The sequence below is a fragment of the Chanos chanos genome, chromosome 3 (genome assembly GCF_902362185.1).
Source record: "Chanos chanos chromosome 3, fChaCha1.1, whole genome shotgun sequence".
NCBI lineage: Eukaryota > Metazoa > Chordata > Actinopteri > Gonorynchiformes > Chanidae > Chanos > Chanos chanos.
In genome coordinates, this window is record NC_044497.1 from 33,245,001 (window position 1) to 33,272,500 (window position 27,500).

At 44.8% G+C, this 27,500-nt stretch overlaps 1 protein-coding gene across 1 annotated transcript in view; it reads left to right on the forward strand.

Annotated features, from left to right (window-relative positions):
- The window catches only part of camta1a (calmodulin binding transcription activator 1a), a 255,895-nt gene that overhangs the window by 141,681 nt on the left and 86,714 nt on the right, over positions 1–27,500 (forward strand). The window contains exon 5 of the mRNA XM_030768721.1: positions 5,485–5,620. Within this exon, the coding sequence (XP_030624581.1) occupies positions 5,485–5,620 (136 nt within the window). The remainder of the gene's footprint in view (positions 1–5,484; positions 5,621–27,500) is intronic.

The following is a 27,500-nucleotide window of genomic DNA, read 5'->3' on the forward strand; positions in this document are numbered from 1 at the left end:
TATTCTCTCTCTCTCTCTTTCTCTCTCTCTCTCTCTCTCTCTCTCCCTCTCTCTCGTTCTGAACGGGACGAGGCAGTTGGCTCGACTCCATCAGCCATCCCATCACTGACAGTTGTCAGCCTGAACTCTCCCTCTCTTTCGGCAAGGCTGTTGCCGTGGCGATAGGGGAATGGAAGCCCCCCTCCACTGCGGCCATTCCTTATCCTTTCCCATAGGTCTTAGAGGGAGGACAAGACAGCGTTTGTGTGTGTGTGTGTGTGTGTGTGTGTGTGTGTGCGTTTGTGTACCACTGTAATTTATAATCTTTTTAAATTGTCTCTGCTTCTCCCATCGAGATAACAGTGCTGGGAACATCTGTTTTGTGCTAGAAGGCACAAGCGTCAGGTCTCAAGCAATCACTGCAGAGCGAGATAGAAGAGAGAGAGAGAGACAGTCCCTTCCTCACACTTGCCCTCCTGAGTGGTCAGCCATCCCTTGCCTGAGGCCTGAGACCTCTGTGTGTGTGTGTGTGTGTGTGTGTGTGTGTGTGTGTGTCTGTGTCTGTGTGTGTGTGGATATTCATGTGCAAGTGTATGTGGTAGGTGGTTTATTCCATGTCGTATATGAGCACATGTTGATGGGCACAGTAATGTCACTCTCTGTGTCTGTAAATAGTTTGTATACTTGAGTGTGTGGGTTATCATGTGCTGTGTGTGTGTGTGTGTATGTGCATGTGCATGCTTGGAAGCCAGGCTGCGTTGTGTGTTACATGCAGCGGGCATACAGTGGGAGCAGATGGTGATGCTCTGGCGATGTGGGAACACTGTCAGATTTGGGCATGTGGGCGATGAATCTCAATCCGTGGCAGATTTACATTTAAAGTAGTTTTTGCACACGCACCACTTCCTGATGAGTGCTCCGCCAACCAAGGGCTGCTTATCTGCAAATCATCAACATGCACGTGATACAAGCCCTGATCGGCTTTCATCCGAACAGCTTCTCTTTCTCTCTCTCTCTCTCTCTCTCTCCCCCCCTTGCTCTCAGTCAGACAAAATGACGACGGAGAGGAGCTCCGTCCATCTGCATTGTGCAGAGAGTGTAATTAGATTACATGTGAAAAAAAATGTTTTGACAGCTCTGTGCTGCGTGCAGGCAGGGAGACGGTGTGAACACACATAAGGCGTGTACAAGCACTGACTGACAGGTGAAGTAATGACCAGGCGTGCGTGTGAGAATCCTATGATGTGTCATTTTCACGGTGACTCTTATTATCAGAGGGTGAAATAGCACATGGGATGTGTTAGAGGTAGACGAAGTACAATGTTTCTCACTGAGAAGGTTAGAGAATTTTTTTTTCCTGTAATGGTGACACCGTTGATGTAATGTGTGTGTACTATATGCTGTACATAAGTGTCACAGCTGTGTTTCTGTATACGGGAATGTCATGAAGGACTCCTGTGTGTGTGTGTGTGTGTGTGTGTGTGTGTGTGTGTGTGTGTATGTGTGGTGTTGGCGTCTATGTGTACATATATGAGAGAGAAAGAGTGTTTAATATTTATAATTTAGATTAATAATCATTATACATTGCATTGCTTTATGCCACCGTATGTGTGTGTGTTTATTTGTGCAGGATGTATGTTGGCTTGTGTATTGACTGAAAAGAGTGTGTGTGTGTGTGTCTGTGTGTGTGTCTTGTGTGTGCATGTAGGCATTTACATCAGCACATATGTTGGCTTGGCAGGTTTGTTGCTGTGTGTGTGTGTGTGTGTGGGGGCATGTGCATGTAGATGTAAATCTGTTTGAAGGTGTGTTTATGTGCGTGTGTGTGAGAGTGAGTGTGTGTGCGTGTGTGTGTATGCGGTTTGATGGATGTGATCAGCCTCAGATGTGTTGCCTGACAGAGGTCTAATGGGTAATTGATAACAGCATGCTCTCCCTCCCTCCTGAGAGGCAGCATCTCCTGCCTGCTCACCTCCCTGATCTTCAAAGTTTCGTCCATTCTCTTTCCCTCCCTCCCTCTCTCTCTCTCTCTCTCTCTCTCTCTCTCTCTTCCCCTCTCTAGTCATCCCCTCCATGGCCAGACACAGAGGAGAGAAAAACAACAAGTGTGGCATTAATCAAACGTGCTCAGGATTCCTGGGGAATTGTAGCACTTTAGAGGAGCGCTGCTTTCGACCAGCCAGCCTTACAGCCAGTGTGTGTCCAGCCAAACATTTCATTCTCCATCAAAGCATTTTGACTAGATTTTTCTTATGAGCAAAGTTAATATTACAGTAAAACTTAACACTTGTTTTAGGTCTTACGTAATGCTCACGGCAAGAACTTGGAGCCAAATGTCTTCAGATTTGCCAAAGAAAACCTGTCCAGTTCACTCAGTGCTTCTTAAGATTGATAAACTGCCTCTATTGTGATTATTCCCTGTGTGGCCAAACTGTCATTGTTCATTTTCTTGAGGGTTTCACTGAATTAAGTTATTGTTGAATCAGAATTTCCCATTACTCAATTACGTTAGATAATTAAAAAAAGATGTGACCTTTATGGATATACTTCATGTTTGATTGAGATCTCGCCCTGAATCTTAACAAGTAAATCCTGAATATTCAGTGAAAGCAGTTGTAAAGGCTCTCTCTTTGGAGAAGGTCTTTCTGCTGTTGATGCTGTCTGCTTTTCCATTGGTTCCATTGTCTATGCCGTTCATCTCCCTGGCCTCCTATCTCTCCCACTTTTTTTTTTTTTTAAATGAACGAAATGATGAAGAAAAATGCTATTACGTTTGGCAAATAAAGGATTTTCCTCAGGGCTGGCCGAGTTCCAGAGCAGTCCAGAGGCCAGAGGTGATTATCTCTGTCACGTCTAACGAATGTCTGACTAGTAGCAGAGTTTTCTTGTGGAGAAACACCTCATTTCCATGTTAGTCTGTCACATTTAGATCTTACAAGACTCCTGCTCTTTCCTGTCACGGCTCTCTGATGACAGCACTTAGTGTGTTGCTCCCATGTATAAATATGTATCATTGTGATAAGATTAATTGAATGGCCTATGTATACAGAAACAAAGGGGGTGAGCAGGGCTATGCTAAAACACAAACACATATTACAGAAGAAGCGCAAGTGCATTTACTCAACCGCAAAATACTCTGTCTGCACAGCTACATATTCGCCAGGATTTTTTTTTTTTCATTTTAATTTTTAATAAGAAAAATAGGAATAAAACAGGAATTGAAGACAGCTTTTGCATGGAACTGACTTAACATTGACATTTCCACCCAGTTTCAGAAGCTTTTGAGTCAGTCAGTTTGGCCTCAGTTTGATGATATTCTCTCTTTCTCCACTGTCCTTTTTTATTTGCTGAAATGAAATTTGTTTTGTGAATGAAAGAATGCTTTTTTAAGAAAAACATAGCCCATAGTTCTGAAAGATTTATGGTGAATGCTGGTGTGTGCATTTCCAGAATCACTATTAAAAATGGACCCATACTAGTAAACATAAAACGAATGTGTACTATTGTGGGTCCTGCAATGCTGCTCGGCCACACACGCACACACTCACACTCACACACACGTGTGTGTGTGTGTGTGTATTTGTATGTGTGTGTGTATATATATATATATATATATATATATATATATATATATATATATATATAATACACACACACACATGTATACAGATACATATACATGCACACCATTCTAGTATATATTGAAGTAAGAAGTAAATGTCGTTCTGATTCTGCATATTCACACATTTAAGTGTGACCAAATCTAGTTTTTGTCCCACTGTGTGCAGGGACTCATCTGTGTACTGTCTCTGTCTCTCCCACACAATACTGCTTTCCACAGAGCAGAGGAATGTCAGGGGGAGGGCAGAGGTGGGAGCAGGCTTACGGGATGAGGAACAGAAAATGAATCTGCAACAGCGGGAAGGAGGGAGTCACAGGGAATGAAAGACGGAGAAAGACTACACCGCTGAGCTGAATGAAAGTGGAATGGGTGGATGAGTGCCCTGGTAGGCCGACGTGACAGAGCTGGAGATAAATGGAAAGAGAGTGTGGAACTGGAAGGAGAGTGCACTGGCGTGCTGAAGTAAAAGACTGCACGATGGAAGGTAGTAGTAGAGAGAGCGAACGAGAGAGAGAGAAAAAGAAAGATAGAAAGAAGCAGTCCCAAGCACGTGGAACCATCAGGAAAAGAAAGCGGCGTGGGGGGGTTAGAGGCAGGATTGGGAATGGCGGAGTTTGAGTGGCGGCTCTAATTAAAAGATGTTGTCAGGGGCCACAGAGTCAGGCTAGTGGGACCCCCTCCTCCTCGCATCGACCCCCGAGACGGATCCCGTGAAATGATTGATGAGCAATTGTAAGATAAACAAAGAGTCAGTCCCCTTGAGCTGCAATGGAGATTGATGTATGCAACATTCGAAATAAAACTGAGAGAGGAAAAAAAAAAAAACAAGAAAATAACACAGAAACACGGTGCCAGCTAGACAATGGCTTCTTCTGGCTGTTGAGCGACAGCACAGAAGCAGAAGTATTGTGCGACGTGGAGAGTTTGGGATGGGTGTGATGAGGAGTGGATGCGTGTTATGATTGCTGCTCTTGTTCTTGCCATAGTGACATTAGGCTGCTGTGAGAGCTTTGCTAACAGGCTTTAGTAAAGTGTGTTTGGATGGCTGAGCTTCACTTTACCGCACCCACACAAATACACACACACACACACACACACACACACAATGAACGCACGCGCGCGCACACACACACACACACACACACACACACACACACACCTTCTTCAATAGCCAGTGATGAGCCAGATGACCTGCACCCACTTGAGAAAGAGCCAAAAGTGTGTGTGTGCGTGTGCATGTGTGTATGTGTGTTTGCGCACGCGTGCACTAAGTTATGCACACACTCTATGTTTATTTAACATGCTTCTGGAGAAATGCATCTTCTACGCTCCCTCCCAGTCTAAAGGCTGTTTTTCGCATAGTTTCACTGTATCATAAAACCAGCAGGCACCAGACTGGTAAAGTGAGAATGAATTATGAATGAAATGTTGGGGAAGACCCCCCCCCCCCCACCTCCAACCCTCCCCCAGAGAGGCATTCTTTCCCTCATTCTTTACCCACCATCTAATCACATAAAGCACAAACCATACAGGCTCTCTAGCCATCATTCTCTGGTCAATATGTTATTTTACACACATAAGATATGTCTGCTGTAGTGTTGGTCTTCAGCAGATGGATTGGTTCAGTGAGAAAATTATGCTGAAAGTTGCTTTGTTGATTGTCAAACTGTGCATAGCAGAGCAAAAACACTATAAAGCCAGTGTGTTATTTGAGTCACTGATGCTTCACTGACTGTCACTGCCTCTCATTCGGCCTCTTTGTGCTCCTCCAAAACGAGCTGTAGCTTTGACTAAAAATTCTCTCTTCTTTTCCTTCTCTCCTCCTCCCATCTGTTCCTCTTCTCTCTCTCTCTCTCTCTCTTTTCTCTTTCCCTGGGATCTAGGCCACAGAATGGGTCGATGATTCTGTACAACAGGAAGAAGGTGAAGTACAGAAAGGATGGCTACTGTTGGAAGAAGAGGAAAGATGGGAAGACCACACGGGAGGATCACATGAAGCTGAAAGTGCAGGGAGTGGAGGTGAGCTGAAAGGATAGAGGGATGGAGGGACCACTCCACAGCAATAACCAAACACGTCGACATTTTCCAATATGCTTGTGCGTTCAAACACATCTCACTCGCGGTCTGCTTATGTAACAGTTTGTAAAGGACGAAACTATAGGACACACAACTCAGCCTGTGTCTCCGCTGGCACGTGTTCTTTGTACATCGCATATGAAGTCCGTACATTCTGTTTTACACATACACAGTTCAGCCCAAATCCCAGCCCCCTCAACCAAACAGGAAAAAAAGCACTTCAGTAGCACAAGTTTAGTTTTCCCTAGATAGAAAGGCAAAATGGAAGCAATTGTTTGTACCTTATTAAGCTCTGGATGTTACCTTTGGTCCAGAGAGCCCACATTAATCTTCCCCCTGGCTGGGCACTGCTGCCACAGCAGGCAGAATGCTGGGCCCTCTCCGGCTCTGCCTTGCCCCTGCACAGCCCCAATGTGTGTGTGTGCTGCTTTTGATTTATTTCCACTTACACATACACAAACCCATACACACACTCTCTTTTTACTCTCTCTCTCTCTCTGTCTCTCTCTCTCTCCCTCTCTCACACATACAGACATGCACACATACACACACAGACATACACACGCTTGCAAACAGATTTACATCTACATGCACTTGTGTGCTTGCTAGCACACACACACACACACACACACACACACACACACAGACATACACACACATGCACGCGCGTGCGTGCAAAACAGGTTGTCTTTGAGGATCAGACCCCTCCTCTTTCATTTCTTCCAGTCTGTGAAAGTTTGGCTGAATGTTCTGGGTTTCTTTTTGGCTGCTAGATCTCCAGCGTGAGCGGTGGAGCAGGCAGGCAGGCGAACAAGCAGCGGGGGTGTGTGTGTGCCCCAGGGGAACCAGGGCTGCTCCGACGCTGCTGTCGCAGACACGGAGCCAGACACACTTCACACACTCCCTGCTCTCTGTTTGTTCTCTTTCACAGAGCTGTCACTCAAGCAAAGTGGCCTTCACTCTACACAAGAATCTCAATTTGGGCTTGCCGTGTTACTTTCACACCCAGGGTTTGATGATGTTCCAGGAGTTTTCATGAAATATTCCATAATATTATGCTCTCCCTTTGGCCCTGTCTATGGGCAATTCGAACAGCGAAACAGCTCCAAGTGAAAATACAACCAGAGCAGGGATGCTTTTAAACCTTTTTTATCTGCCTGATTTTCATCGTACAAGGCCAGGAATAGCACTGGCAGAGAATATCTTGGCCTGCGCTAGTCACCTTTATAGAGCCTATATAATATTCATATGCAAACTTAATGCTATATCCCATATCCTCTCTCACACACACACACACACACACACACACACACTCTTAGGCCAGCAATAGATTTGGAGTGTGCTGAAGTGTTGTTCCTCATAGCAGAACACAGCTCAAGTACCTCGTGATCTGTTCAAACACTACTGACTCATAAACGTTCTCCCGTCACTCCGGTCCAACTTTCCCCGGCTGTGTCAGCCTGACTGCAGGCCTGTCATCTGCCGTGTTTATCCTTTGACATGCCTCCATATGCTTTGGAAATGTAAATGGCTTCAGTTTACCGTGCACGAACTGCACTGCGCTAGCATGAAGGCTTTGAGGGGTTTTAGGGTGAACTGAGCAGAAGGGAACCGAAAAGGCAGTTTTCATTGTGGAGAGGGACAAAAAAGAGAGAGAGAAAAAAAAGGAGAGGCTTATTGGGTACATAGAGCAGTGATTTGAAGAAGTCCTTTCCAGTATCAACACAGTCACTTTCGGAAAGGCCACAGTGGAATATCACAACTGCCATAACAGGCACATAATGAGAACTCGGTTCTCGCCAGGCTGCCTGGGAATTAAACAGCTACAGCACAATCTTTTCGTGTTTTTTTTTCTCCCTTGGTCCAGTTTGAGTGGTGTCATGATCTTGCAGTGGCCACTCTCTTTTATGCCCTCACTCTTTCTGACTAAAGGAAGTCGATCAATCAGGAGTGTGCGGTCCTGGATAATAACCCTATCCTATCAGTCTAGACCAGCCCCTGTTTACCAGAAACACAAGTAAATGGCTTGACCTTAACCTTCAGTGACAGTACCGGAGGACTTTTCTCTCTCTTTTTTTATTTCCATGATGGCGCTCGATTGTGGAGTTTTTTTGAAGGAGAGGCCACAGGCTCGTGCCCTGTGTGGGCTTTAGTGTCTGTTTTCCTGTGTCTGTTAGGATTTGTGTGGAATGGAGCGGTGTGCTTGTTACAGGACTGAGCTCACAGTCAGACAGGTGTTCTGCGTGCTTCAGGGGAGCGGCAACACTAACATTAACCAGGCAGAGCAGAGGAGATCAGCAGGTTGATTAAAGAGCTGACAGGGGTTTGTGTATGTGTGTGTGTGTGTCTGTCTGTGTGTCTGATTAGTTACCTGTCTGTTTGTCTGAGTGTCTGAGTGTTTATCTGTGTGTGTGTGTGTGTGTGTGTGTGTGTGTGTATGGGTGTATGTGTATTTCTGTCAGTGTGTGCATTGGACCCTGTGTGTGTGTGTGTGTGTGTGTGTGTGTGTGTGTGTGTGTATGTATATTTCTGTCACTGTGTGCATTGGACCCTGTGTGTGTGTGTGTATGTGCGTGTGTACGTGGGCAGTTGTCTGAAACAGCCTAGCATGGCAGTAGTGGATGTCAGGTTTGTGGCTCCACAGTCCTGCTCTGTCCCACTTGCAGCTGGGATACCGCTGGCTCAGCAGTCCGTGTAAGTGGCATCTCCTCGGGCTGCCCCGCCTCACTGGCCTGCCTGTCTCCCCCCCCCCCCCCCCCCCCCACCCCGTTCACTGCCTGGACCAACCTTGAGCCCAACACTAATGCTCCCTGTTCCCTAAAATTGGAACGCAGGGTGTGTTACAGCATTAGCGCTTAACAGGCCGTGAAATAGCAGCCTGCCTTCCTGACGTCTCCCCATCACTCCAGGTGAGCTGGGCAGACGGCTAGATAAATGAACGTGCCCACCCCTCCTCTTCTTACCTACAATCCGCTCGGGCCACCTGAGAAAGGGATGTCCGTCACTGCCCATCTCCCAACCCCCTGTTTCCGTGTCAAATTCCCCCTTCCTATGACCCCCATCTGCACCAGGCATGTCAGAAAGCCAACCACCCATGCCATTCCGCACACTGATCCCTAACTCCCCCCGGCTCATCTGTATTCTTCATGACTGCAGCCTACTTATACTCCTTCAAGGATAGCTGGTTTGTCTCTCCATTACTTCACCTTCATCAGTCCGTACTGTGGATTTTTTGATTATAACGCTCCACCAAAAAGTGCTGAGCAGTTGAAAAAGTTAAAAGTGTGAAAAATGGCCTGAGCTGATTTCAGCCTTTCTTGCTGTTGGTTAGAGTATTGGTTGGTAATAGTGATTGATCGTGACTTAGGCTATCCCATAGACTAAATATTACTTCATATAGACCGATATAGGCCCATGTGGCTTTGCCCGCTAATATGAACATCTTTGGAGGCATCTATAGTTACGACATGGAAGCAAGGCCAAAGAACATGTCTTGTTCATTTTAACATCTGCATCTATACGAGCCGCACGCCGGCTGTGCAGGTAGAGTCTTTAGAAATATTGTGTGTCTGGTTGGCTCAGATTCTCAGTGCCCAAAGCACAACTGAAGCTCCTGCTTTAACCCTCTCTCATCTCTTGATTAGCCTCTAATTCCAACCCCTCTCCCTCCACCCCACCCGGGGTATTACACCTCTCTAATAAACTCCCAAACGCATATCGATTTCTCTTAAGCGAAGGTGGCAGGGCCTGCAAGTTATTTCATTACCCAGTAGTAATTATACAGATTGAAATAAGCTTTCTTATTTAGATGCGATCCTCTCCTCTTTACCTTTACCAATATTGCTCTTAGCGAAGCACTGGCTTGCGTCTGTGTTTTTCTCCCCAAATAATTACCAGGTCTTTCTCAGCTCCAACATGTTATTTCATGTTGGATCCATCTAATGCGTGATATCAGCCGTGCAACTGCGCAATGAGCAGAGGTAATGGAGCATGTTGGTGGCTCAATCGCCTCTCCTCATTGATAATAATGAAGACAAATGTCATAACGTTTGTTGCTAATGCCATAATCGACTGGACACTCGACGGGATCGGAGGAAGGTTACAGTGTGTCTTTTCGGTAGCGTGACACTGGGGCGAGATTGAAAATGTTGACCGTTCTTTGCGCTTTACAGGGGCTTTTTTTTTTTTTTTTTTTTCTTTGGAGGGGGCGATAAGACTTTTGGATTATCTGTATCAGAGAAGGCCTTTTCATTTCCAATTATCAACCTCTCTTTTCTCCGGGGGGATGTTTGTTTTGTAATTGTTCAGAAAATGGTTATTATTTTGCGATTAAGCCACATGCTGGTGAGAGCAGGGTGTGTCCATGCGAGTGATGCAGGTGCAGATGCAATTGCCGATAGCAACAGCTTGTGAAGCCAGATGTGAGATGTTTGGAAAGGAAGAGAAACTCTCATCGTCCCGCTGCTACTAACTTTAGTGTGAAATTATGATCAGGGTTCTGATAAGAGAATGAAAGACAACTTTTCTTTCTATTTTTTCCTTGTTTCTGCTGGGCAGTAATCATGGCCATATGTCCCAGCGCTCAGCTTTTGAGAGTTTTGTCAGTGTTGCAGCCATTGTCCATTGTGTTTGACTCTCAACAAATAGAAACTAATAGCACATAGTACTTAATAATGCGGATAAATAAGACGCTGTCTGATGACATTCAGTTCTTTGGGTTCAGTGGCAAAATTCTGTGCATTTTGTATCTTTACCAGTGATCTTGATAACTAACAGATTTGCTTGGCATTTCAATCAAGTTATATAATACTCTGCACTAATCTATCAGGGTCTACCTGTTTAGCTGTCTGTCTCATCAGTTAGACATCTTTCTCACAACTTACGCAGTTTGGTTATTCTAAAGCGTTAACCTTTGGAAATTGAAAGGCTTGACTAACACAAATGTGTTAGCAGTCCCAGCAGCGGGAGGGTCTGACGTAGCCTTACTTTTTTCTCCTTTAAGCCCAGTGTAATTAGTTTTCTGCTCTTACTCCTCATAATCTCTGCATCACTCAGAGGCAGTAAAGCGCCTCTCTGCCTTTCAGTCCGCCTGTGCTATCACCCTGCCAATCCCGCAGAAGGACTTTTTTGGCTGCTCCTTCTAAGGAAAGGAAGGCGTAAGAAGCGGTGGAAAAGCTGTGCATTATCTCCACTTTCCCTAATTTCATTTGCCACTTGTTGCCGCTCTCTCCTGTGTGGTCATGCTGGGACGCTCCCTGGGGGATCCCCCGTCTTGTTGTGAGAGAGAGGGGTGGAGGAGATGGAGGAGGTGGGGGTTGGAGGAGGGCCCCGCGGTGTAAAGACTGCTGAGACGTTAGTGTGCTGCCCAGAGCTGGCCTCGGGCCTTCAGTCTGGGTGGTGTTCCCTTCCTTGATTACATCTGATTACAACACCTCCCACCGCCACCCTCCTCTCTCTGTCTTTTCACTCACTCTCCCCAGAGAGGCTGGGGCATAGGAGATTAGATGCGATTCGCTGATTTACTGTGTGTGCAGGCACGCACGTGTGTGTGTGTGTGTGGGTGAGTGAATGGGTGTATGTGTTGGCATGCATCTGTGTGTGTGTGTACTTATGTATGTATGTGTGTGTGTTTGTGTATATGTGTGTGGTGCCTGACGGAGGTAGAGAGCTACCATGGGAATCTAAGGACCTCATAGTTAAAGGCAACATAAATGAATGCAGAGACTGCACATAATGCACTAATGTGGCGAGGATGTAAAACTGGGTGGCCGTATGAATGCCACTGATTCCCACCAGACGAGCGGCAACCTTTTAAAATGTAATTGGGGACTGCGTACCCCCTTTGCGTATCATTATCTACGTGATCAACAGAGCTTCACAGAAGCAATTGAAGTCAGCCGTCCCTGAGATTACATAGGTACAAGCATGTGAAAGAGAGAGAGAGAGAGAGAGAGAAAACAGGCCAAGGGGGTAGAGACATTGTTTTAAAAACAGACTGCCCACCATACAGACAAACATTCAGAAATGTCCTCATTCAGTTCACTGCACATTTGTCTGGTTTTTACCATTAATGAATGTCTTCCACGTAACCCCACTGCCCTCTCTCTGATAGAGCTATAAGTGCATTCAGAATCCACTGATGATGCGCAGAAGAAGACGGTGAGAAAAAAAAAAAGCCTCAATATTCATATGTGTGCCAGCATAGAGTCAATATTGATTATTTGCAGAGCATTAGCATGGAGAAATGTCTTTGTTGTGATGTATGATTCTCTTGGCTCGTTTGCGTTTGCCTGTCTTGTAAAGCGTGTGTGTAGCTCTCAGCTCGTTTGTCAGCCCTGCTCATGAGATGGAATTGCAGTATTCAGCACACAAATGTGAACAGAGCAAGTTCAAAGCAAAGACTCTAAGCACACAGCTTTAAACTGACTAGCAAGCTAACTTTCATAAAGAATTTTTTTTTTCTCCTAGATCATCTCAAATTCCTTTTTAATTATCTATGTCAGACCGATATTAAAGTGCTAACCTCTTTTTTTTTTCACACTGTGAGAAAAAACGTGTCAACGTTTAGCTATGGCAGTTAGACTTTTCATCTTCGTAGTTTTTTCTGTAGTTTGATGATAGATCTAAGTGTTCTTGTGTCCAGCTTGAAGGAATAGAGTATAACGTTAGATCTAACATGGAATTCCCTAGCGGACTCTCCTTAGAAGGATATTCTTGTCAACAGAATGAGTTGGCAATCCCTTGGTATTGCTCAACCTCCCGCCCCCCTTTGCACAGACACACACACACACCACACAAACATTGCTCCTTGCTTTTCTTATCCTCCTTATTTCTCTTTGCTGCCCTCTGTTTCTGTGGTGTGCCAGTCACAGTCCAGACTGCTCAACTCAACACACACACACACACATGCTGATATGCACACACGCGCACACACCTCTTCGCGGCCATGTTCCTGCCTCTCAGCTGTCTGAAACACAACCTAGAAGTTGAAAGCAGAGCACAGCAAATAACAGAACCAAGAACAGAGAGAAGTGGAATCGCTCAGTGGTGTTATTCATTGTTGATGTTATCTCTTCTTGACATTGTGTGTGTGTGTGTGTGTGTGTGTGTGTGTGTGTGTGTGTGTGTGTGTGTGTGCGTGCGCGCGTGAGCGTGAGCATGTGCGTATGCGTGTGTGTGTGCGCGCATGTGTATGTGTCAGAGAGAGAGAGAGAGAGGAATAAAACTGTGAGTTGTGTTTTATGCGGTGTCGGCGGAAAACTCTTTGAATATGTCTCAGTAGTTCCAATTGCATCAGATCACGAACAATCTCAGGATTTGCACGGAGGTCCAGTCGCTGCAAATTATACATTCAGAAATGTTTACTCCAGTGAGCTGACCCGCTAGGTTCATGTATTATTGAGATTCAGTGTAGAAGTTTAAAAGTGATTTGCTGCTGTATTATATTTAATAACTGTAAAATCAAAATGTAGCAATGTTCCAACATCCAGTCTTCAAAGGCAGAGTAATGAGCGTTACGGTGGAGTTCAAAGAGAATGTGGAAGTGTTTATATATAGTTATATACAGTACATGGAACTGCTTATTTGGCCAGTAATATTGCGAGGAATGATATTTAACATGAAGGGACTGCTTAAGAGGAGTTTAACTGAGAAAACAGGTTAAAGTCTTCTGCTTGGGGCAACGGGGGGAGCAGTCAAGCTAATTCTCAATTCAATCCTGACACACTTACAGCACAAACACAAACACACACACACACACATTCTCTCTCTCTCTCTCTCTCTCTCTCTCTCCTTTTCTTTCTCCCATGTCCCTTGAGCCTTTTTAAGTTGTGTGCACTGATGTGCTGCTCTTTCCGTTGCTGTTTCATTTCATTTTATACTCCATTTCACATGAGTTTGTCTCCTGTGTTTGGTTTTGGGGCTATGATGAGATAACCAAGCAGAGATTTTTTGAATGAATTATAATCTTACACTGGGCTGTTTTTCTGTGTGTGTAAATTCAGGAGATGTCTGTATAAGGTCAAGCTCCATTATCCATGGTGCATCCTTTAGAGAATCAGGCGATATTCCATGCAGATACAAACACGCACACACATACGCATCCACACGCACACACACGCACACACACACACACCACACACACATGGATGCACAGGCATGCATACAAACCCACATTGTTATCATCGAGATAGTCAAAACACCAAAAAGACATTCAAGAAATGTACACTGTTTTCACATTTGCATTGTTATCATTTCACATAAAGAATATGTCAAGGATTTTCCGTGGTTTCGTAACTGTGCTTTTTATTGTGCAGCAATGAACAGGGGCCTCATGCTTTGTCTACACTGAATTACAGTGAAAGCAACACTTTTATGTATTTCAATATGAATATGAAGTTTCATGCTATCCCTGAGTCATCTGTACAAAAATGACTTACAGGAAGCCACAAACACCCCCCCCACACACACACACACACACATTTAACCCACAGAAAAACCACACAGACTCACCAGTATAAAGCCATCCAAATAAGGATGCCAAATCCAGCTTTCCTTCTCACATTGTGAACTGGGATTAAGGAGCCTTCAGAATAAGCGCTGAAGGAAGAACATTAGCAGTAACTTTCTGAAAGCAAAACAAGACATGAAACGAGAAAGATGAGAAGAAGTGAAGGAGAGACAGTGAAAGTGGATGGAAGGCATGAGAGAAAAGCAGGGGTAAAAGGGAGGGAGGGAGTGAGAGAGAGAGAGAGGAGAAACGTCAAGCGAAGAGAGAAAAGAGAAAGGTAGAATAAACGATATATAGCCTGGGGCGAGCTGAGAACAATTGTTCGCCTGCCTCATGTAACCCGCTACAGCCATCAACAGCAGATTTTTTCAGTCAATTAATTTCTGCTCATTGGAGATGATGCTTTGACTCAGAGACTTTTATGTAGCTTTATCCCCAAAGCGATATTACTCAGCAAAACATGTTTTATAGGCAATGCACCCTGTAACACGGGATAATTATCAGAGATCTAATGGTGTACACAAAACATAATCCCATGGCATAATATCAATATGGAACGCTAATGTTAGCAATGGTACTTTTTTTATTATCATTATTATCATTGAAGTACATAAACCCTATTTTTTTGTCTTAGTGAAATGTTGAGACTAGCTTGACTCTTGACTCCAGCTTGACTGTCGAGTATGTAACAATTTTATGTTATTTAGAGATTGGTCATGTGTTCATGATCACCAGTTAGTGTGTGCATGTATGTTCAGTGGTGTGTGTGTGTATTGATGTGTTTTTTTAGATTGCAATGTTTGTTTTCAGTGGGTACCTAAGGGGTGTCTTTTTACCACACTTTGAGTTCCTTTAGTCCTAGTAAAGCTCAAATAAAGCCCAGCATCTGGAGAGAAGAGCAGGAAGTGCCTTGTTCAGAGGCTGGCAGGCACTGGTGTTTTTAATGAGCGATGGACACCGTGGGTGGTGCTCTTTTATGGAGCCCTCACACACTGCAAGGCCAGACTTTCAGCACTCCTCCAACCACCAGCCAACCAGCACTGACTCTCAGAGAGGATGAATGATGAAGTTAAGGCCTGGTCCTACCGGCCATTACAGACGAGGGTGAGAGTGAAAGAGACAGAAAGAGAGAGAGAGAGAGAGAGAGAGAGAGAGAGAGAGGTGAGAGTCTGAGGGAAGGAGGGAGAGTACTCTGACAGGCACTGAGTGAAGGAGAGACACAGCAGCATGAATCATGACTTCAATAAAGAGAAGAGCGTCGATCAATACAGCCCACAGTGGAGCGAGGACACACAGCAGCCTACACCACAAGTGTGTGTGTGTGTGTGTGTGTGTGGGTGTGTGTGTGTGTGTGAGTGTGTGTGAGTGTGTGTGTGTGTGTGTGTGTATGTCCGTGCAGGTGTGTGCGTGCGTGTGTGTCTTTGTGTGTATGTGCGTGTATGCATTTGTGTGTGTGTGGCTCCGATTTGATTTGGCCTTGCCTCTTTGGCTGTATCTCAGTGTTTTATGAACAGCACATTTTTGTGCCACACATACCTGCGGTTATTTATCTAATATGAATCCATTCAAAACCTATTAAATCAAATATACTTTGTAAGTGACATCATTTTGAGAGTGTTCAGTATATATAAAGCGGAAGTGTTTGAATTGTTGCTTTTCAGGGGAAGTAAGAAGAATATATAACATTTTGTACTTGACAGAATTAGCAGTTGGCTTAGAGCGAGAGCATTTTAGCGAAGGGTATTGAGATGAAATGTGGCCGCGCATGATTGATGGCAGGAGTGGCGTCTTTATATGTGAGGGCTTAATGTCTTGAACGTTCCACTCTGCAATCCTCCTCTTCTCTTTCACCTCTAGGGCTACGTCAGCCGAGCTTTTCAATCAGAGCAGGTCTGTGCTTAAAAGAACTGGCTGGTCCGTGGCCACTGGAGAGGCTGGGGAGGTGTCAGCAGGGAGTATTGGTACATACTGGTGGTCAATTCCCATTAACAGAGACAGAGAGAGAGAGAGAGAGAGACGCACATACACACGGAGTGGTCTGTTTTCATTGGACACATCTGTGCCGACAGCAGCAGTCAGGGTTAAAGTGGACACTGGGGTCTTAAAAAAAAACACATGCTGTGCAACATAATGACCACAATGTCCCTGTTCTGCTGAGACAGAGAGAGAAAGAGAGAGAGCAAGTGTGTGTGTGTGTGTGTGTGTGAGAGAGAGAGAGAGAGAGAGAGAACAAGAGCAAGAGAGAGACAGACAGACAGACAAAGAAAGAGAGAGAGAGAGAGAGAAGGTGGAGAGATGGGGGGGGGGTATTATTCTCTTTTTTTCCCCTTATAATGTGGTCGATAAAGGTGAAGGACGTTTCATGGCTATTTCTTTTCTCTCTCTCCGTCTCGGAGCGAAATCCTGAGATAAGGCTTGACGGCTCTCGGTGTTTAATGGAGCCTAATCCTCAGATTTTAGACCCGGAGAGCTGAGGTAATTCCACCCTGCTCATCTCCCATAACCAGCACTACTCATGTGACCAGTCTCCACAGCACAGCCCCTTCTAACCCAATACAGCATATACCAAAATACATACCATACTCTCCTCCTTTTCTCCTCTTCTCTTACAATAATCACTCACCGGATCCTGTCGTTACTGACAACACGAAAGCATTGCTCTCAGATCCTCCAAACAAGAAGTACCAGCTAAAGTGGTGTCTTTGGGAGTTAATAGAACTAGCCGATTCATGCTTAATAGAGAGTTCTTTGAATTACATTAGTGGAACCTCAGTACAAATTAATGGAATTGAAGATTTATGCAGAAAGCTTGTCTGGATTTAAGTCCTACATGTTTTTTTATGAAATTTTTTATGAAGAGCTTTGAGATGTTGGACTAATGAACTAATAGCATGAAAAGTATTGTAATCGTGTTATATATTATTTTATTATTTGCTTAAAGATTGTTTTTGCTTAAAAATGTGACCTTGGTTAATTTTTTTTTCTCACTGTATTAATATTCAGATGGGCAACTCCAACTTCAGGTGGAATCACATCGGAGATTTGAGGTTGAATGGTTTCGATGTGTAGATGCCTTTTGAATTGATTATTTGGGCCATATATGTGGAGAATTGAATTTATCAGGAATAGGAGAGAAATAAGCGTGTCTGTGTATGATTTTAGTCAGAAAACTGTTTGGTTTTCTCTCGAGGACACCCTATTGTCTGAATCAGTTCTCTAGTTATGTCTGCTTATTGAGGTGATGGGTGTATTGCTTCATTTTGAAGGGCACCAAAGTGCTGTGATATGATGTGATCACCACTAAAAGTGAGTCCAATGGGAATCATCTCATCTAGTGTGGCTGAAAATGGGGCTACATGAGAACTTAAAAGAATAACCAAGCTCAGGAGAGGATACTAACAGTCTGAGCCAATGGGAGTTGAGCAAAGCATGCTGGGATTCTGACCAGCTCTGATCTTCCTCCTATGACTGCCCTGGGCAATGATACCTACAGTAATTGTCCTGGGAGTCAAGAGCCTCAGCAGGACACTAAACAGAGTTGAGTGTAGTGCAGCCAAAATTGAGAGAGAGAAAGAGAGAGAGAGAGAGAGAGAGAGAGAGAGAGAGAGAGAGAGAGAGAGAGGCCTGTGTTTGGAGTAGAAAGGAGACTGCAGTTGTGAGAGAAGAGGAGAATGTTTGTCTGTTGGACAGGTGTGGTGTCTCATCATTCTCAGTAGCAGTGCATTCACAGCCACTCTCACACACATATGTGATACTCCATGGCCCCAACAAATACACACTCTCTCCCTCTCTCTCTCCCTCTCTCTCTCTCTCTCTCTCTCTCTCTCTCTCTCCTTCCCTGTCTCTTGCAGTGTCTGTCTCTCATTCTACCTGCCAAGGTCTCTTTGGACTCTGGTTCATCTCCTCTGTCCTCTTCTGCATAATTATGCAGGTAATTGTGAAGTAATTGACTGCGTCACCTGTTCCTGTGAAGAGCTGGCATTGTTTAATAAACAGTTGGAATTTGAGCCACATGTTGTTGGAGAGAAGTGGAATGGGATGGAGCGAGAGAGAGAGAGAGAGAGAGAGAGAGACACACACACAGAGTGAGAGCGGAAGTAAACACATAAGGGTATAGACCGAGGCTTAGTAGCACAGGAGTGCTCGTGTGCCGAGTTCAGACTTCCTTCATTTGGAATTGGAGATCTACACAAACTCCAGCCTATAGAAAACTAAATATAGAAAGAGTAGAGTGAGCTAATGAAAGATAAAGACGGATAGATCGTTCTCTCTGGTAAGGAGGAGGGAGACGAGTACAGTGAGTGAAATGAGAGATAGAGATGGATGGACCAATGTGTCTGACAGGGTGGAGGGGAAGAAGGAGAGTGATTGAGGCCTCTCAGTGTTAATGACGTTAAGCAGTGCTGATGAATTGACACCCATTGAGCTATATCGACACCACCCCATCCACCTCTGCCAATTGGCACTCTTCACATTTCCGATTTTTTTTTTTTCTTTTTTCAATTAAAAGAAATAATTCAATCTCCACCGTGCCCTCTGAGAGAATGAGACGAGAGAGAAAAGTGATTGATGGCCCCGGTGACGATTGAGTTTGTCACCCCTCAGCCCTGGTTTAGGGAACCTGGATGCCCCAGACTGACTGTGTCAGGAGGTGGGACACCGTTGAAACTGTCCATCATATCTGTTTACGGCTCCTCCCGTCTGACGGAGCTGTGCAATTACACTTATACGCCGTGGCGTGACTGAGGTGACCCCGGTAATCCAAGAAAATCATGGTGAATGCGCTTCATTTGCATTAACAAACCTTTAATCTCTACCTTGAGTGTTTTTGCCACTGTGTAGATTGTGTGTGTGTGTGTGTGTGTGTGTGAGTGAGAGAGAGAGTGCGAGAAAGAGAGCGAGAGAGAGAGAAAAGTGGGGGGGGGGGGGGTAAAGAGGCAGCAGGTTTTTGGGGCTATGAAAGGTTTACATCAGAGATTTAGAGTTAATCCTGAAGACTGTGTGAGATTCTGCAGTGCAGCCACTTTGTTTTCATTACAGCCAAATTGTGAATTACTCAGGTTAATTTCTTTATGTATTTGGCTTATATGATTTTATCTGCTTTTAATCAGAATTTGATATATTGTAAATGCATTTTACACATTTCACTGTTCGTTGGGTTAATATAGCGTTTTGTAATGTTTTTTCAGGAAATTGTGTTCTTACAAAAATCTGACTAGGTTTTAGAAAATTATGCGGTGTGGAGGTTACTGTCTGTTCATGTGTTGAGTGCAAGTGTGTGTGTGTGTGTGTGAGGCTGGATGATTAGCTAATGGACTGATTCTGATGAATTGGGGTGGCTAGCACACGGCAAACTCATTCTTCCAAGGTCACCATGGCCATTAGATTACCATATTCAATGGGCTCAAATATTTAACGTTGTGCCTCTAATGCACCGAATGAGAATTTAGTCAATAAATGCATGAGAAGCATTACTGCTCAAACAGAAAACAAGAATCGTAACCATAAAACACTGAATTAATGGTTGTTAAACATTTCTGAATTTTCGTATCCTACATCTCATTCACAGACGGAATATGGTCCCTTTGGTTTCTTTTCTGCCGTTTTTTACTACCACAGTTTACATCCATTTGTCTTGTAGTATTATTAAAAATGTGAATTTCCAAGAAAATAAAGGGTGATAGCTTGTTTGTTCCGGTAGATCTGTCGTGCTTGAGTTCTAAATGTCAGTATTGAGTGACTGTGTTGGCCCTCTGTTTGCTGTGACTTCCACAAGGTCAAAATGCACCTTGTCCAAATGTGCACTCAGCCGAGCCTGTTACAAACATGCACACACGCAAACACAGACTCATATTCTTCTCTTTCTCTCTCTCTCTCTCTCTCTCTCTCTCTCTCTCTCTCTCTCTCTCTCTCTCTCACTCTCTCACTTCCCTTTCTCTCTCTTTCTCACTCACTCTCTCTCTAATACACACACACATTCACACAGAGTCCAGAGGGAGCAGGCCAAAATGTCAACCTGCGCACATGGCTGCTCTCCTCCTCTATGTCGTCTGCTTAATATACAGCAGCACCTGCTGGTGGAAGCTGGCACAGTAGATAGACAGATAGATACAGTGAGACAGTAGATAGACAGATAGATACAGTGAGACAGTAGATAGACAGATACAGTGAGACAGAATGAGTATGTACTCAGAGACAGCTGAGCATGGTCTCGCTTAGAGACCTTTCTCCTCTCTCTCTCTCTCTCTCTTCCTCCATTTTATTTTTTCTCTCCCTCACATGCCACCCAGGTCTGTCAATTCATTTCAGAGCTGCCTAATTTCACTTTGAATTGAAGACGTTCAGCCCTGCCAAAGTTTGAGGGATCTCAGATATAGTCTCCAAAGCCAAGGAGCATAATGAATGAAAAGCCCCTTCCCAAATTGATTTCAAAGTAAATCAAACTCACTATTCAATTATCTGCCAGAGCTGCAATGGAGGAACTCTGAAGTTATAAAGGCAGAGGGACGTGTTGAGAATAGAATGCAAATGTTTCCCGTCCATGTCAGGTGGGGACAGGGGAGGGGGGTCAAAAATGAAGAAACATCCCACAGATCCAGTTGATTCTGCCTGTAGCCTGCCCCCTCTGCCCACCTGTTTCATAAACCCCGTTTCCCGGAGCTTGAACACCGAAGAGACATCCAAGCTCCAGGTGGATGGGAACAGTGGTGTGGTCAGAGTGAGAGAGAGAGAGAGAGAGAGGGGAAAGAGAGCACGGGACTCGGTCTGTGATCAGTCATCTCTGCAGGAGAAGAGAGGGTAATTATCGGAGGAATACCCAAACCTGTCCTGTCAGCGTATTCGCACGCACACTAATCAAGCCATTGACACAACAATTGTGTTCCAACAACAAGTGGCCCTCGGACTGCCAGACCCCACCTGCCGAGAGGCAGCCATTGAGCGTTTTTTGGCTTCGCTAATGAACATTTGAGTGTAATTAGAGCATGCTATCTCTGAAATTAGACATGCCATAGCATTAATTACTGATGGTACAGGCTGAAATGGGGAAGGAGGGAGGTGGAGGAGGGTTGGAGTTGGAGTTGGGTTAGGGGGAGGAGGGCAGCATTTTCACTGGCTTTCACCAGTGAACTATGGATGTAAGTTTGATTCATGTTCTGGGTTTTGTGGAAATATCGCCTTTGTCAAGTTAATTTGTAAAGGCCAGTGTGTTTGAGCAAGGAAAATAAGCCTGACCTTTTTTACCAAAGCCAGCCATGCTTTCTCTCCTCTGTCTCTATCTCTCTGTCTCTCTGTCTCTCTCTCTCTCTCTCTCTCTCTCTCTCTCTCTCTCTCTCTCTCGCTCTCTCTCTCGCTCTCTCTCTGTTCTTTGTTGGACAACGATATAACATTTTGTTTGGCCCTCTCATCCTGTTTGTTCTGACAGCGGCGCATGCTAAGTGAGACGCGCATTGTCCAATTAATCAGTCATGTCATAATAAATATGTGTCAGAGTGTGTATTGTTGTCAGCCTTGAGTGGCTTTGTAGCGTTCTTCGTTATGTTAGATTCATCTCAAATCAGAAGTCAAGCCTTTTGAAAAACATCGGTGCTTTCCATTCATTGTAATGGTGCTATTACTGCTTGCCTGAAATTCATACACACCGTCTCATCTCGCGCTTTGGTCGAGAGTCGCTCGTCTCATCCAATGCACATTTTCCTTTATTACCCTCATTTATCACTCAGATCTCTTTTTCTCCATCCGTACTGCTGTTACAGCCTTTCTGTCACAGACAGAGAAGACCATGAGGACTTCTGGTCACCGTAGTACCTTACATGAGGACAGGTATCTGGCAGTCTGAGTATGGCTCCCTCCTCTCTCTGAGACAGAGCAGGGGTCAGCAGGGTGTGGGTGATGGGTGAGAGGGCGTTTAGGAGTGTGTCTGCCCAGCCCACTGCCTGCGTAAGCACATGTAGATGAGCCACTGTACTGTTTAATGGACTACTATCAATGCTGCTGCAGACCAGTGTAAGGATGAGAGAGCAGCCCTGGCTATTTCACTGTATATGTATATTCTCAGACACACGCACTAACACACACGCTCACACACACAGATACAGACACACTGACAAAGTTTCTCTCTCTCTCTCTCTCTCTCTCTCTCTCTCTCTATCTCTCTCTCTACCACGTTCACATACAAAAGGTTCTCCTGATCAGATTTCAATGATACATATTTTCTGTGCCTTAGCTTTCTTTCATGCTGTACTGTTAAGGACAGATGTGCTTTTTGCTGCTGAAACCTTTTCTGCCTTTACACACCCTTTAAATCAAGACAAGCATCTTCATTTAAATGAATTTAAAAGTTCCTTTCAGACCTTCTGGCTGCTGACATCACTCAGTTTTCTGCAAAGCTGTGACTGAAAAATCAAATGTTTATAAAAGGCTGAATTTTTTTTTTTCTCAGTACAGACCCGCATGGTGAACCAGCCAGCGATTTCCACCACACAGACACACAGTCACACACACACACACACACACACACACTCACACACTCTCTCACACACACCACACCATACCACAGTCGACTTTACAGCTTTTTGCACCTGAAGTGCTGTATTTATTACATCATGTTTTATAGGACCAGTAAAAATTCCCTGATGAATTTTGAGACTTATGAAAATATTTTCAGCAGGCTATTAATATGGTTAGAGAAGCAAACTCACTCTTCCCTCTTGGGACCAGTGGGAGTCAAGTACACATTAAAGTGCTTCTTCTCTCTCAAGTCTCCTCTGTATTTCTCCCCTGGAGTTGAAGAGTCTTCACTAACCTTCAGCTCAGTCTCTGGGTAAACTCAGTTAAACTAAACCTCTCCTGACTTGGATGCAGAATAGTCAGGCTTTTTGGGGATCACACCAAACCGTTTGATGAAATTTGCGCATGCACATGCTCCAACACATATATACCCTTCTGTCATGTATAAGACAACTTTATAATTTATACTTCTGGTATATTTGACCAAATGCATTAGAAATCGGGAGTGGCCCAGCCAAAGCACAGTCAAACTTGCCACCACATTGTCTTGTCTTTGTCTAGAAAAATCCACTGTGTTCAGGGGTCGCTCAGGTTAATCCCATCAAACCTCAGTAGGCTTTGAGGAACAGCTGAGTACATAGCAAGATTTTCAGTCCACTCCTGGTCAAAATGGGTCAGATGATGGCCCATTTCTCTCTCCCCTTTTCCTTCCATATGTGAGCAGAAGTTGATCGTCAGATAAAGTGGGGGAGCCCGAGGAAAAGGGGCTCCCCCTGGGGAGCTGTCCCCAGTGTAGAAGTGCTGAAGCAGAGAATTCATCTGCTTGGTTGAGGACTCCACCAGTACAAAGAGCTGTCCTCCCACTCTAACTCCACAGTCTCCACAGTCAGCAAAGTGCCGCTTATAGCCGTCGGGAGTTGGGACCATTGTGTGTCTAAAACTACACATTTTAGTAGAGGCTTAGATGAAGCCAACCATCTGTGTTTGTGTGTGTTTGTTTGAGTGTGTGTGTGTGTGTGTGTGTGTGTGTGTATTTGTGTGTCAGTCGCATTATTTCAAAATGGACCATGTTCTTTGTGTATTGTTTGGAAATGGGGATGTTAGGGACCGAAGGCTGGAACCTGCATGTGCCTTTGAAGCGGACGCCCCTCTGCCTTATAGATGGCGCGTCTGTGCGCTTTCATACTGCAGCTCCCACCCACTCTAAACACGCTACGTCTGAGTGCTTGATCTCTCCTCACCTCCTCCCAGAACAAGCTGCCGCCGGGTGTAATTCGATGATATAGGAGGTGTGTGTTGCGCTCAGATCATAATGCATACGGGGTTGGGTAGGTGGTGGGGGGGGGGCGGTATGAGATTTGGCCTGCATTAGTCTAATGTTGTTTTTGCAGTAGTGGGAGCTGAGCAGTGGCTCGTGTCAGTCAGGGCTTTGATAAATCAAACTCACCCGCCCCTCTTCCTTCTGCTCTGGGGCAGGACACCAGACGCGCACTCAGACTAATCAAATGAATGGAAACGAGTGCCGTCCAATCAGTCTTGCTCCCTTCGCCGTTGGCTCGTACGGCCTCCGTCCCGCTGGGGAGCTGACGGCGCTGACCCGATCCATGCGGCCCGCTGAAGGCCCACCCGTGGGAAATGAAGCCGGTCAACGGGCTGTTCTCTGGAAGCTCTGCTTCTGTATTACATACTACCCATCATACTCATGCAGTATTCACGCAGGCCTCCTCCCAGTACGTACACAGCAGAGTAGTCTAGAGTGGGGAGAGCCAGAGTGGAAAGAGTAGAGTCTATGTCTTGTGTTTTGCCCCCATGGCTACATGTAATGGACGTTTCTTCTATGATACAAGAGCTCCTCTCTCACATGGATATTTGTGTGTGTGTGTGTGTGTGTGTGTGTGTGCGCGTGCACACGCGCAAAACAAGTCCATTTATGGTGGGAGAGTGTATTTTATGGTTATGTCCTCCTGTTTCTGGGGGCTCGTAAAACGGATTTGGGGAAGCGGAGCACATGCAGCAGCAGAAGGCAGACGGAAGAACTGAGCAGTCTGAGCTCTGAGAGAGAAAGCAAGAGAGAGAGAGAGAAAGCGAGAGAGAGAGAGAGAGAAAGCAAGAGAGAGAGAGAAAGCGAGAGAAAGAGGGAGAATGAAAGCGAGGCATGTTTTGCTTTGGCCAGATGGCCAGAGCATTAGCTTCAGCACCTCGGCCTGTCTCTGTATCCGCTAGCAGTGTTTTCACAATCAGCACAGTGGAAATGGGCCCAGTACGAGCCAGAACCCAGTTTTATGAGCCATCCCCTGTGCTTTTTTTTCTTCTGTCCAGGAGCTGTTTTCTCCCCCACTTTTTACTCCACTTTTCTTACTTTTTCTCCACCGCTGCTGCGGAGAAAAAAAAAGAAAGTAAAAAGAAAAACAACTAGGCTGAACTATGTTGTAAAAGATAGGGGAAAACATGATTAAATAAAGCAGGTGCGGGAATCTCGAGCTCTGTCTGGTTTATTGAGTGGTGCTGGGCTCTTGTTCTGTGATGGGAATTACACTCAAAAGTGCTGATTTTTTGGTACATCAGTTTGGACAGCTTCACTATTTATCTGTTGGAGGCAAGTCTCGAAGTGGAGAGTTTGGGGGCGGGCGGTGGAGGGGGGGTGGTTACTCAGTGTGAATCTGGTTCATTGGGCCTCTCTCCTATCTTTACTTACATCTGCCTCCAATGCAGCTTTAGTCAAAGACCTTGAACATCTGCCCTTAATTGCTTGAGCACCTTATCAAATTGTCTTGCATTCATTTCAAATCACAGCCCAGAAAAATCGTTTCAGTTTAATTGAATCGAAAGAAAATCATTAACTCCTTAATGATGATTAATGTATAAATAATAATAACATTTATGTAATATTAAGCAATTAGAGCGTAAGCCGCCACATGTGAAATTGTCCTCCCAGGTACAATTTGAGTTAGATTGGCTCTTTTTCTTGCTCCCTCTAGCTACTGATCTCAAATCTCAGTATCATAGCATCAGAAACACATCAGAAATTCAGTTTGTCTCCCAGATTGCTCTGCACACACTTCATTTATTTATGTATCTATCTGGGGTTTTTTTACCTCATCTAAAGGACAGCATTTTCTTCCCTCAACCAAGGATGCTGAAATGCAGCCATTTGCATACACACACACGCACATGCGCGCGCGCATAGAGTGTGAGTGTGTGTGTGTGTGTGTGTGTGTGTGTGTGTGTGTGTGTGTGTGTGTGTGCGTGTTGTATTGGAGATCTTTTTTTCTTGTTCCTTGTTGAAACAATTGGCGACAGTGGAGGGCACCCAGAAAAGGCTGAGAAGTTGACATTTAAGTGAAATGGAGCCCAAATGGGCCGGTGGGATGCAGTAATGATGCTGGAGAGGCTTGGACTGGAAGAGAAGATTTATGGTCTCCTGAAAGCCATCATATTTTAGCTGCTGATGTGCGCTGTGGGTGGTTTATGTGGGATTGAGGGCTTTGCTGTTGAGCCCATCACTTTAGGCCTTTTGTGACTTACTGACATGCAATGAGAGGTCGCAGACAAGGGCTGTAATAGCAGAACCGGCACCAATATTATATCTCCTCCCTCAACAACCTTTTTATCCACAGATTTTACTCTGTATTCCATATTCTCTCACACACGCAGACTGTTGATGATTCATTCAGTAATTCGTTCATTGCTCAAATCATTCTTCTCCTGTCCTTTATCCAACCGTTTGTCTGTTCCCACCTTCCCTTCCGTTCGTCTTCTTTTCTGTCTCTTCCTCAAATTACTCCTTCTGTCTGTCAGTTTCCTAAACCTTCATTCTTTCATTTTATTCATTCATAGCCTTTCTGTCTCTCAGCTCATGTTTCTCTCTCTCACTCTTCCGTGTCTCTGACTCGTTCGCTTTAATGACGGACAAGCCTCAGCAGCCCCACCCCCTGCTGACTTTCTCCTCATTTTTGAGACACTTTGTCGGTTTTAATCTCTCGTAATTGGCGGCACTGCAGTGGATGAATTGCAACAGATGGAATCGGTATTGGAATGACATTGTCTTCTGATGTAGACGATCAGTGAAGTCTACACAGTTGATCAGGAGAGATCAGGCCTCATCTATTCACCCCTCAGCCAATGGGATAACAGCAGCTCTGACAAGACCAAGCTGTAGTCACAGATCGGACATGTGTGGCTTAGGGATTTGACCGTGACGTGGAACTGATACTACATTAGATCTTTGAAACTATGCCCTTGCATAAGAGGGATGCCACTCTGACTCAGTATTGACTCACTCTATTGCCATGACTCATCCAGTTGGTGACAGTTATGCTGGTCAGTATTTTATTAAGTGAGAAGCATCTGAATTAGTCTTGAACAGAACTTCTAGAGAAGTATCCTCAAACAAACAAACAAAAAAAAGAAAAGAAAAAAAAACCAAAAACACATTGACACCGTGGGGCAGCTCATAAACAAACCTTGCCTGTGAGGAGGCAAAAACCTTGTAGCAGGAAGAAAGAGTACGTGGATGCAGTCAGGGCAAACTCAATTAAACCTGCCGAGCCTAGGTTTCAGGAGCATCCCCTGATAAATGAGACAGCATGGAAATCAAATATATGTACATCTCATTTCCCATATTTGAAACCTAATTAGTGTCAACAGGGGCAATCTCCTGCCCTCTTATTTTCACTTTTGGAATCATTTGTAGCCCAAACGTAGGTGCGAGAACATTCAAGAGTGAAGCCCCAGATTCACTGTCTGCTTTCCAAGAGAGTTCTGGCCCTTCTAAAAATAGGACAGAAGGACATAAAGTATTGGATT